The sequence below is a fragment of the Delphinus delphis genome, chromosome 1 (assembly GCF_949987515.2).
Source record: "Delphinus delphis chromosome 1, mDelDel1.2, whole genome shotgun sequence".
NCBI classification, from domain to species: domain Eukaryota; kingdom Metazoa; phylum Chordata; class Mammalia; order Artiodactyla; family Delphinidae; genus Delphinus; species Delphinus delphis.
Window position 1 is genome coordinate 96,215,478 of NC_082683.1, and position 12,651 is coordinate 96,228,128.

The 12,651-nt window shown below is 51.3% G+C and overlaps 1 protein-coding gene across 1 annotated transcript in view; it reads left to right on the plus strand.

Moving 5' to 3' along the window:
• Window positions 1-12,651, plus strand: part of SLC6A17 (solute carrier family 6 member 17) — a 51,786-nt gene that overhangs the window by 12,546 nt on the left and 26,589 nt on the right. Inside the window, exons 2-5 of the mRNA XM_060026905.1 lie at window positions 4,848-5,209; window positions 8,592-8,749; window positions 10,393-10,519; window positions 11,264-11,445. Of these exons, the coding sequence (XP_059882888.1) occupies window positions 4,936-5,209; window positions 8,592-8,749; window positions 10,393-10,519; window positions 11,264-11,445 (741 nt within the window). The 5' untranslated portion in view covers window positions 4,848-4,935. The remainder of the gene's footprint in view (window positions 1-4,847; window positions 5,210-8,591; window positions 8,750-10,392; window positions 10,520-11,263; window positions 11,446-12,651) is intronic.

Below are 12,651 nucleotides of genomic sequence, written 5' to 3' on the forward strand. Positions count from 1 at the left end.
CCTGAGGAGAAACAGGGCACTTATGTAACAAAATATAAATAGGGGGACTTACATATTTTTAAATGAATAAAGGCAAACAACACCAGGCTTCCAGGTAGCAGCCTCTGTCATTTGGGTCCTTCCTGGTGTCAGGCCCTGCACTAGGCACTTGGTATGCATCTGCTCATGGAATCCTCACGCAGCCCTGCCCGGGAGGCAGGAACTGTCATTAGATAGAACATTTTCACCCAAGAGGGAGCCTGATGCTCGCATAATTCAAGTGAGGTGGCTGCCCCCTCACTCGGCACCAGCTGATGTCTTTTTTTTTTTTTGCCATGGTTTCCTTTTTTTTTTTTTTGACATCTTTATTGGAGTATAATTGCTTTACAATGGTGTGTTAGTTTCTGCTTTATAACAAAGTGAATCAGTTATACGTATACATATGTTCCCATATCTCTTCCCTCTTGCGTCTGCCTCCCTCACACCCTCCCTATCCCACCCCTCTAGGAGGTCACAAAGCACGGAGCTGATCTCCCTGTGCTATGTGGCTGCTTCCCACTAGCTAGCTATTTTACGTTCGGTAGTGTATATATGTCCATGCCTCTCTCTCACTTTTTCACAGCTTACCCTTCCCCCTCCCCGTGTCCTCAAGTTCATGCTCTAGTAGGTCTGTGTCTTTATTCCCGTCTTACCCCTAGGTTCTTCATGACCTTTTTTTTTTTAGATTCCATATATATGTGTTAGCATACGGTATTTTTCTCTTTCTGACTTACTTCACTCTGTATGACAGACTCTAGGTCCATCCACCTCACTACAAATAACTCAATTTCGTTTCTTTTTATGTCTGAGTAATATTCCATTGTATATATGTGCCACATCTTCTTTATCCATTCATCTGTCGATGGACACTTAGGTTGCTTCCATGTCCTGGCTATTGTAAATAGAGCTGCAATGAACATTTTGGTACATGACACTTTTTGAATTATGGTTTTCTCAGGGTATATGCCCAGTAGTGGGATTGCTGGGTCGTATGGTAGTTCTATTTGTAGTTTTTTAAGGAACCTCCATTACTGTTCTCCATAGTGGCTGTATTAATTTACATTCCCACCAGCAGTGCAAGAGTGTTCCCTTTTCTCCACACCCTCTCCAGCATTTATTGTTTCTAGATTTTTTGATGATGGCCATTCTGACTGGTGTGAGGTGATACCTCATTGCAATTTTGATTTGCATTTCTCTAATGATTAGTGATGTTGAGCATCCTTTCATGTGTTTGTTGGCCATCTGTATATCTTCTTTGGAGAAATGTCTATTTAGGTCTTCTGCCCATTTTTGGATTGGGTTGTTTGTTTTTTTGATATTGAGCTGCATGAGCTGCTTGTAAATTTTGGAGATTAATCCTTTGTCAGTTGCTTCATTTGCAAATATTTTCTCCCATTCTGAGGGTTGTCTTTTGGTCTTGTTTATGGTTTCCTTTGCTGTGCAAAAGCTTTTAAGTTTCATTAGGTCCCATTTGTTTATTTTTGTTTTTATTTCCATTTCTCTAGGAGGTGGGTCAAAAAGGATCTTGCTGTGATTTATGTCATTGACTGTTCTGCCTATGTTTTCCTCTAAGAGTTTGATAGTGTCTGGCCTTACATTTAGGTCTTGAATCCATTTTGAGTTTATTTTTGTGTATGGTGTTAGGGAGTGTTCTAATTTCATACTTTTACATGTAACTGTCCAGTTTTCCTAGCACCACTTATTGAAGAGACTGTCTTTACAGTTGCTGGGGTGGAGGCATCCAGGGTGGAGGGCAGGGGCTTTGAAGTCAGACAGACACTTCATTCATTCACTCACACACTTAACATACATCTCCTGATGTATACGCCTCTGCTCCGATGTCCCCTCCTCAGAGACGCCTTTCCAGACCATAATATAGCAGCCCTCCAGCTCGCGAGCCACCCCACTCTCTACCCCATGTTATTGTCTTTATAGCAAAAATCACCCCTGGCTCTTTTATCTGTGTATTTCTTTCTCTAGTATCTGGCCTTTCCACTAGAAATATAACCTCTGCAAGAGGAAGCCCTTGGCTTATTTTGTTTGCTGCTGTATCCCTCACACCTGGAACAGAGCCTGCTACAGAGAAGGCACTCATTTAATGTATGTCAAGTCAATGAATGAGTGAGTGAATGAATGAATGAGTGAATGAAATGGGCTCTCAAACCCGGGCCTCTCTGACTTCAAAGCCCCTGTCCTTTACCATGAGAGACGACTGTCTTCTTCCAGTGTCCCACCCCCCTTGCTGCTGAGTTTGACCCAGTGGCTTTGGGCAATTCACCCCCTCTCTCTGGGCCTCAGTTTCCTCATATATAAAATGAGAATGTTGCTAGGATCCCTCAAACTTTAATATTCCAAATGTTGGACTCTGCTGTCACATGAACATATTCACTGGGCACAGACGGTTCTAGTCATGATTGAAAGCCAGCCCAGTGTCTCAGCTTGCAAGTTCGCACCAGCACTTTGCTTCCTGCAAACCCGATGGCCTAGGAGGACCCCGGGCCCCCATCCTGCAGTGCAGGATGTTCGTGCACATCAGTGATGTCTTGGGAAGGAGGAAGAAGCTTATATTGAGCTGATGCCTATGGTTTCCGTGATGCTGCTGCGGGTATCCTTCTCTGGATTTACCAGAAGGTGTTCATTTTGTCCTTGAGCTCACTTAGTTTAAAATGATGCCTTCCTCCCCTCCCCCCTGCTTCTCATGCTGGTGACCAGAGCTGCCACTCACTAATCTATTTATGGGGAAATTAGAGAATTTATGTTCTCTGATTGGTCAGCCTCAAGATAAATTCTGCAGACTTGCAGGAATCCCCCTCGGTTTTCTCCAGTCGTGGCAAGATGAACAGTGCGTCATATCTCACGCACAGCAGATTGTTCTGATCAGATCCTGCTGCAGGCTGATACCTGTAGAGAGGCTCCGGGCTAAGGTACCTGGTGATTGTGGTTGCAGGAGGGACCCACCCTCACCCTGCTCCCCATCTCTAGTTTTTAATAAAACTCTTGACGTAAGCTGAGGAGAGATGGGGTAGCTGGACAAGCAACCACTGCACGTGCCTTAGGTTTTGTCCTCCATTTGAGAGCCTGGGGACAGGGCCCTACTGACTGGGGAGGGGGAGGGGCTTGTCCTGGCGGCCCAGGCAAGAGCACAGGCCTCCCCCTTGCACAACTCCTGGGGGCACCATCGGCTTCTGTAGCACAGGCACCGTAGCGGCCCCGGGGGAGGCTGAGGGCTGGAGGGGCCACAGACACAGAGTCCCACCCTGGAGTACCCTCCAGGACATGATGGAGTGTTCAGCTGACCCACTGTAAAGTTGAGTCCCAACAGAGAGCTACATTTCTTGTAGGGAATTCTGAGGTCTTTCAGGCAGGCTGGCTCTGTCCCAGTCACTCCAAAGCCCAAGACCCTGGCTGTGCCTGAGGTGGAAGGGGACAGTCCCTAAAGAATCACTGTCCCCCTTAGATGAGGAGAGCAGGGAAGTGTCACCTGCTTGTGTGGTCCGAGGCCTGGCCTGGGGAGGGCTGGCTAACCCCACAGACCAGGGTGGACAGTTGTCCCCATCTGCCAGACCTCCTAGCTTCATTACGTGTGTAACGGGATCTGGCCAGCCAGGTCTCCTTGAAGGTCCTTGTGGCTGGAGTCAGCCAGGAGGTCTGGGTCAAGCCCAGCAGGACGGGCATCCCTGCACGCTTCCGCTACAGAGGGACCTTGCCCAAGAATTCAGGTGGCACGTGCGAGGAGAACAGAGGCAGCTCCTTCCCTTAGTAATGGCAGAGCCGGATAATTTACATCCCTAGAAAGATGCAGGGCAACTGCCGGCCGGGGTGTATGTGGTTTAATTTTAAATCCTCCAACCTTCCCTTAATGAGGAGGTGCTTCAAAACAAGCAGAATGTTGGGATCCTTCAAAGGACTCATTTCCTTGGTGTTTTCTTTGTTTAAGGGAAAGCATGATACACGATGGGGAATTGCAGGAGTAGGGAGGGTTTTGCCTCCCCCGCCCACGTTGTGCAGACATTATCTGCTGTAAAACTGTCACTGAAGGATGGAGAACTGGCTCTTGGCTGTGGTGGCCTTCAGATAATGTCACTGCTGAGTGATGACCCAGGATTTGTTGGCACTGAGCAAACATCTCTAGGGCTCTGCTGCCAGAATCCTTAGCTGAGCCCGGCTGGTGCTCCTGCCTGGGATGCTGGTGTCCAGGGGCTCCATGGTAAGAGCTCTAGGCTTTTTTTCCCCCAAGCATTAATGTCCCTCTGAATCACCAAAGGTTTTGTAGAAATACAGAGAATGATTCAGTAGGTCTGGGGTGGGCCTGAGAGTCTGTGTTTCTGACAAGTTCCCATGATGCCACTGGCCCCAAAACTGCATTTTGAATGCAGGCGCTGGCTTCCTGGGTCCCACCAGGTGGTTTGACTAAATAGAACACAAGAGGGCTAGGACTTGGCTATACCCTGTGCTGCCCTGGGCAGGGAAGGCAGTGGAGGCTTCCAGATGTTCTTGAACATTCTAGGATCCGTGGTTATGAAAGGGGTCAATGTTGTCGTGGACGACCCCTTATTTGGGTTTGGTGTATGATGTTGCTTCTTTCGTCCCATTAAGCTTGCCTTTCTGATGATGCTCAGGTAAGAAGGCCAGTGGGGAAACTGAGTGTGCAGACCTCGAGCTCCTCAGCGGGCACCTCAATGGGGAGGAAAGCGAGCTCGATGTCCAAGGCCACTGAGCAGCCTCTGAGTGAATGACGGGGAGTTGATGAATTGATTGGGTCGTGTCCACTTGGGCTCCCCACCTCTCTGGCGTGGTCAGCTAATCCTCTCCTGCTCATCTGGTTTCAGAGGTCCCTGGATGAGAAGGAGCTGACAGCGGCCGAGTCCCACCTTCTCTGCGTGCTGGGGAGCAGGGCTGCGTCGCCCAGGTGGCCCAATGCCGAAGAACAGCAAGGTGACCCAGCGCGAGCACAGTAGTGAGCATGTCACGGAGTCGGTGGCCGACCTGCTGGCCCTTGAGGAGCCTGTGGACTATAAACAGAGCATCCTGAATGTGGCCGGAGAAGCAGGCGGCAAGCAGAAGGTGGCGGACGTGGAGGACCGGCCGGCCTGGAACAGCAAGCTGCAGTACATCTTGGCCCAGATCGGCTTCTCTGTGGGCCTTGGCAACATCTGGAGGTTCCCCTACCTGTGCCAGAAAAATGGAGGAGGTAAGAGGCAGCCCTGCTTGCCCTGGGGGTGCCCTGCCAATGGGCCGGGCTGAGGGGAGAAAAGAAACACCCCTTTGTGAGGCAGAACCAGAGCCCTCGTAGGTTGGAGCTCAGAACTCGAGTGAGACCCCCCAGGAAGAGCTAATGGCTAACAGCTCTCAAGAGGCTGCAGGCATGATGATAAGAATGTGGGCTCTGGCCCTAGACAGCCTGGGTTCAAATCCCAGTGCAGCCACTGGGACCCTGTGCAAGTTGCTTAATTTCTCTGTGCCTTGCTGTTCTGTGTTTGTAAAATGGGAATAATAGTAGTTCCTGCCTCACAGGATGGTTGGGAGAATTAAATGAGCTTTACATGTGGAACGCTTACCACTGTATCTGACACAGTAACGCTTGGCCATTGTTACTGAATGCGTATTACTGCTGGGCACTGTTGTGAGCACTTCCTGGATCTTAGGCGGAAATACATGAAACTGCTGATATGTGAGTGTCTTGGAACAGCCAAAGCACCAATTTCATATGGTTCAACCATCATATCCTCCCAAAAAGCCTATGTGAGGAAGAACTATTCTCATCCTCACTTTAGAAACTGCAAAACAGGCACAGAGAGGTTAGATCACTTGCTCAAGTCACACAGCTAGTGATAAAGTCAGGATTCAAACCTGGACAGCTTGGCCCCAGAGCCTGAGCACTTAATCACTATACCCGCAGCCTCCCAGGTAGGAAGGGTCTTCACGCTGCCCCCTGAGTTTCAGTCCCCCCAGAGGATCCTGCCCGTGGTGTCAAACCCCTTCTACTCAATACTTCTAGCTCCCAGGGAGGGTAGAAGCCCACAGGCCTTATCCCCCAGCACCTGAATGCAGGCTAGAAAGTTCCAAAGGCAACTTGCTTTGAAACCAGGGGGAAACTAACCAAAAATAAGCAAGGCAAAACCCAATGGACTGAAAACAATGACACTTCCAAGCTCAGACCTCTGGTCCTGGGAAAGTGATTTGAGTCAGAAGAGAGCTTTCATGCCCCTGAGTCCCTGTGCCCTGGGACTGCCACACTCCAGCCTGAAGGTGTGGCTGCCGCTTTGCAGGCATTTTAACCCTGCTGCCTCCCTCGCTGCCCCGTGGGACTCTCCTCCCAGTGATGGAGCCCTATTCAGGGACCCTCCCTCCTCTCTGGGACACCCTCCCTGGTCCAGAAAGCAGAGTCTGGCTGGAGGCTTCCCCTCCTTTGCGGTTTCTAGTGAAGGGCAGGGAGTGAGAATGCCCGCCTGACTTAGGCCAGAAACTTCCATCTCGCCACCAGGGCACAGTCTATTCCCCCTATGCTCTCTTTGCTTTGAAGGATCTTTTTTTTCTCCCCCAATCAATAATTGCCGAGCAGAGCTTTCAGTCTGTATGGCATGGCCAGGCCCAGGTGGCTGAGTTGATATAAGACCAGCCCAAAGCAAAGATACAAATGGAAGTGTGTGGTTCCCTTAAGTGCTGTGAGATGGTAAGAGCTCAGAGTACCCGAAACAACTTTGTACTCCGGCTGGCAACCTGCAACCTTGTCCTTTGTGGCCGAGATAATCAGTCTGCCTGAGCACTGGTGCTGAATCACAGAGTCCTTCTCCCCACTGCACGTTCTGCCCGCGCCGCCGCTCCCCCGGGCAGCGTTCTTGCCAAAGTCTGTTAGTTTCCAGTGTCACCAGACAGTTGCCACGGCACCAGACATCACGAACAACCCCTGGAAGAAAAGCGTTGTCGGGTCTCAGGACTCTGAGCTCCCCATCCCATGTTCCTACCTTCATTTTCCCATCCTTTCTGACTCCTGGAATCCCTCTTTATCTCTACCTTTAACTCTTCAGTATTTTACCGTTTTTATAGTAAGTCATCTTAAATGTATTTTGGAAGGAGGCAAATTATCACAGGAAGGAGATGATTGGTCTGAGAGTCAAAACTCTGGCTTTGAGCCCTGGGTGATCCAGTCAAAATTACTTAATTTTGGATGGAAACTCTGGAACTCTGCCCAGCTCTGCCAGATGTTGACGGTTTATTCTGCATCCTCTCAGTTTGCTTTTTTTTTTCTCTTTGTTTTTATGAGAAGGAGGCAAATGGTCATCAGATGCTTGCTATGGGTAAGTCACTCATTTAATCCTCACAACAGCCCTGTGCAGTAGGTATACAGTTGAAGCATATGAAATGGCCATTTTCATAAGTCAAAAATGATCAAATATCAGCAATTTCATATGGTTCTACTTAATATTTTCATCCTCTTTACATAGATGGCAGAACAGTGGCACAGAGAGATCAAGCAATTTGCCCAAAGTCACACAGCTAGTAAGTGGCAGAGCCAGGATTCAGGCCCAGGAGGTCTGGCTCCGTGGTCTGGATCTTAACCCCTACTCAGTGTGCATCTCAACAGGTTGAGATCGAGATGGTCTTTCAAGGCCCAGGAGTAACCTTGGGGTTTGCAAGAAGCGAGACATGTATGGACATGTCACACAGCCTCCCGGGTTTTGTATTTCACCCGCAAGTCCTCAGGTCGGGCAAGATGTGCAGGGAGATGTGTCCCTGTCCTTTCCTGCAGATCACTTCTCTCCTCTTCTGCATCCCTGAGCCAGAGACCAAGAGACAGAACTAGGTTAAAAGACAGAGCCAGGGGTCCTTCAGGCCCTCCTCCTTTTAGGATCGTGATACAGCAGGTTGTTAGTGACAAGTGGAATTTATGTGTGCACGTGACCCTGTGCACCTGTGTGTTTAATGTATTAGATGCTGTTATATGAGGGGTGGGAGGTTGCTCACCTGGAAGCCTCTCCTGATTAGCTCCATGGACTCACACCCCTCCCTCAGGACACACGTGCTCAGTTGGCCGTGTGTGATGTGTGTGCATATGCACTGACATTGCTCGTGTGAACCTGAAGGTCCCGCAGCTCTCTTGGGATAGCGTTTGTGCCTTCTGTTGCCCTGATATCCCCACTGCACACACCTGGTACAGAGTAGATAACAGCTGACTGTTGCCAAGTGCCGGGTTGTGCGCCCCGGAGATGCCCGACCCCCTGGACTCATTGGCAGTCTGGGCACATGTTGGGGGGACAGGTGTCCACGGAATATGTCAGGAGGTGGCTGTGTCTGTCTCTGAGTCTAGCCTCATGAGTGGGAGGCATTGCCATACATCTGGATCCTCCTTTAGTGTTTCGGGTCAGGGGAGCCAAGGGCTGGAAGGAGGTCTGGGCGGCCAGCGTGTGGTAGGTCGCACGTGTGAGCCAGACCGTTCCTGGAGGAGCACAGGGACTGGTGACGGTTTGAAGATGATTGGAGATGTGGCCAATGCTATGGGACCTGGCTGCCACCCCTCCCTTACCCTGCTGCTGTGCTCCAGACACCCTCCGACATCCCTCCCTCCTCCCCAGGTGCCTACCTGGTGCCCTACCTGGTGCTGCTGATCATCATTGGGATCCCGCTCTTCTTCCTGGAGCTGGCTGTGGGCCAGAGGATCCGCCGTGGCAGCATCGGCGTGTGGCACTATGTGTGCCCCCGCCTGGGCGGCATCGGCTTCTCCAGCTGCATAGTGAGTCGGGGGCTGGTGGCGGGCACTAGCCAGGAGGCAGAGGGGCTGCTCTTGGGCACAGGGTTTACAGACCAGAGTCCTGGGCGGGGGTGAGGGCAGGGAGGGAGACTCTCATCATGAGAATTGCGTCCAGCTGGTGTCTCAGGGCCACATATTTCCTAAACCGAAAGTCGGCACCACTCTCTGATGGTCTAATATTTGGGATTATTATGAAGGAGGGAAGCCCTGGGACATCTCCACCAGAGTTCTCTGGGGACACGTGGGCCACCTCAGATTCCCCTTTCTGCCTACCAGCCCATCAGCTGTCTGTGAGGAAGGCCCGTCCTTTTTCCTGGGTTAAAGAGTATTTTATTTGGGTAAGTGGGTGGCACGAGAAAAGGCAGCCCTGGGGTATGGCGTCTCCTTGCCAGTTTGCTGTGCGCATGAGCAGACCGGAGAAGGACTCAGGAGCCTGGGGCTGACCCACGAGGGGTGAGGCTTTGGAACAGTGGGAGACAGGGAGACCCCACTGGCCTGGATGGGGAACTCCATGAGAGCTCCAGGCCGATCCACGGGGCAGCAGACGAGGCCCTGCTTAGCTCTCTAGGTGAGGAAACCGAGCCTCCCTTAAGGACAAAGCCCGCAGGTGCCCATGCTCACACCTGGGATAAAAACTGGAATCTGCTTCTGGAAGGGACTGAGGATCTGTCAGCCCCGGCAGCAGGGCCAGTCCAAACCTGCCTCACTCAGTGCCTGGGAGAGATCACCTCTACACAGGTTGACATGGCTGGGGCTGGCCGGGGTGTATACGCATGAGTGTGAGTGGTCTGCCCCTTGGACTAAAGACATCCAAGTAAAGATGGTGGGTGTCTCTCCTTCTGTATTCCACATAAGGTGTGCCGTAGGAGTGTCTGCTTGTGCATACCCGGGCTTAGGTGAAATTAATAAAGCAAGGGGCTCTCAGCTCTCACACTGCCCAGCAGTGTCACTGATGCATCATGTAGTCGGGCCCCTGGAGATAGAAGGGATCTCTTGACATCCAAAGTGGATACAGCAGATCTCTGCATGTAAAAGCATTGCTTTCAGAGAAACCCCTCGAACCCTCAGTCAGAATCCATGTGCTCCTGTTTTCAATACAGTTCTACCAAGGTTGGTTAGCACGTTTCCAAGAACGAGAAGTGATGTCTTTCTAGAGGCAGACTGCTGACAGTACCAAAGAGAAAGTAGCATCCCGAGAGAAGGAAAGACACGGGAAGCCAATAAGAAGCATTTCCAAAACCTCAAAAAGCACAGCCGTCTGGGGCCGTTTACTGTAGCGGCAGTAGCTGTACATGCCTCCATCGCCCTGGAGGGCAGCTCTGGAATTGTAATCCTGAGTCATCAGGAAATGATGGGGAAGTGCTTCAAGCATCTTAGAAGAATTTCAAACTGGAGAGGATTAACATTTTAAGAGTTTACTGCTTAAAGGAGAGAACTTTAATATCTGAAACATTCCTCTGTGGATTCCCCAAATAGCAGATGAGTGGAGGATTAGGAACAGGCCCTCAGCTGCCACTGTCCCAGCATCCCATCCCTTCTCCTCCTCCTCCAAGGCTGTGCATGGGGAGGGGGCGGGGGTGGAGTTGCCTGTAGCCTCTGTGACCCCCATGGACCCCCGTCTGCAGGTCTGCCTCTTCGTTGGGCTGTACTATAATGTGATCATCGGGTGGAGCATCTTCTATTTCTTCAAGTCTTTCCAGTACCCGCTGCCCTGGAGTGAGTGCCCTGTCGCCAGGAATGGGACCGCGGCAGGCAAGTATGGTTCTTCTGAGGAACCCTCCTGGGGATTCCAGCCAGCGCTGTCCCAGGAAGGAGTTGAAGGAGCCTAAGAGGCTAAGGCACAGATTTGGGATTTCGTTGACTTGCTGTGCCACCTTGGATAAGCCACCTACCCTCTCTGATGCTCATTTCCCCTTCTGATGATCTCCTGCCAGCCTATCCCACAGAGTTCTTACAGGGATTGAATGAAATAGTGAGTGTAGGTATAACTCCGGAGACTGTGACTTTCGTTTAGTTATTATTAACTACCCTATGTTACTCTAATACCATCCTATCTGGAAACAACCTTAATTTGCATGCCAGTCCCCTAAAGGGCTGGCTGACTTATCCCACCCACAGATGGGTAAACTGAGGCCCAGAAACAACTTTCCCATGGTCACACCACTGATTTAACCAGGGATCAAGGACGAGAATGCAGGTCTCCAGCTCCTCGCTCAGAACCGTTCCCAAGGAACTTGAGGCCAGTTCTGCCTAATCCTTCCTGCCCTCCATGGATGGATGTGGGCAGGGGGATGCCATGAGTGGGAATTCGGTCAGATCAGTATATCCTGAAGCCTCCCAGGCCCCTTGAGAGCCCAGGAGTCCTCAGGGTCTGCCAGATCCTGGCTAACCCAGAACGATATCATTCTTCCCTGCTGCCCTGGGTGGGGGTCAAGTGGAGGAGGTGGTCCCACAGCCCCCTCCACCGAGGCCCTGTGGCCTTTGCTGCCGTTTCAGTGGTGGAGCCAGAGTGTGAGAAGAGCTCGGCCACTACCTACTTCTGGTACCGAGAGGCACTGGACATCTCCAACTCCATCTCAGAGAGCGGGGGCCTCAACTGGAAGATGACCCTGTGCCTCCTCGTGGCCTGGGGCATCGTGGGCATGGCCGTCGTCAAGGGCATCCAGTCCTCGGGGAAGGTGAGTGGTTGCGGGGGGCACCCACACTTACATGGGGGAGGGGGTGCCGCAGAAAAGTGTGGAAGGCAGGGGTGGAGAACTCTGGGTCGCCCCTGCAGGGTTCTTTGGGCGGGCCTGGCCTCTGGATGGCTCAGGATGAGGACACAGGCCTCTGAGGAGGTGATGGGAGCATCATAGCCACAGTATTGTTCCCTGTGGACAGCCCGCCAGGGATGGGCTTGTGGAAAATCACTGCCTTGACCCCAGCTGCCTCCGTGCTCACATAACTCCGGGTTGCTCCCACAGACTTTAAAGAGAAGGAAAACCAGGAGTACTGAGCTAGGACATTCGGCTAGACCCTAGCCCCTCAGCTTCCCTAGCAAGAGCCCTGGAAGAGCCTGCTCAGCAATATTTGGTGAAAACCAACAGCTCAATGTATCTACAACTAATGAGCTCTGGGAACGGGTGGGTGCTGTGAGTGAAGGGGGCTTTGGGGGCCTCTGAGGGTGCAGACCAGCCAGGCCCCACACACACGTTCTCCCAGTAGGTCAGATTCCCTTCAAATAAGGGCCCTTTCTTCTTTGTCATGTGTACCAGTATTCGTGGACTGCCAGGGCTGGAAAAGATATTAGAGATCCTATAGCCCAATCCACCCATTTTACAGATGAAGAAACTGAGGTTCCAGAGGTGGGGGGAAATATCTCACCTGAGATCAGGCAGCCAGTCAGCCCCAGGGCTGGAACTAGAATCCTGGCTGTCTGTCTGAGGCTCCAGGCTCTTTGGCGGATTTGACAAGCAGGGAAGCTAAGCCCTGGAAAGGTGGCGTGGTCTCAGCCACCACTTCTTCTGTCTCCAAAGGCCAAGATAGTAGCTGGCACATCGTGGCACTGATCAGGCACTGCCACCTGTATGAGTGCATTTGGGCCACAACAATCTTAGGAGTTACGAGTTATTTTACCCACTTTATATATGAGGAAAGGGAGGCACCCCGAAGTTAAATAAATAGCTCAAGGTCATGTGGTTGGAAAATGGCAGTCAGGATCAGAACTCAGGTGGTCTAGCTCTGGACTTGCGTGCTTTTAACCTTTACACCATCCTCCCTGAGCAACCTTCTTGGTTTGTTTCAGTGCAGCCAACTTTTTGTAAGCATCTCCTTTGTGGGAGGCTCTGTGCCAGGCCCATGGAGATATAGAAATGTTCAAGAAATGCATGTGCTAGGAAGTAGCA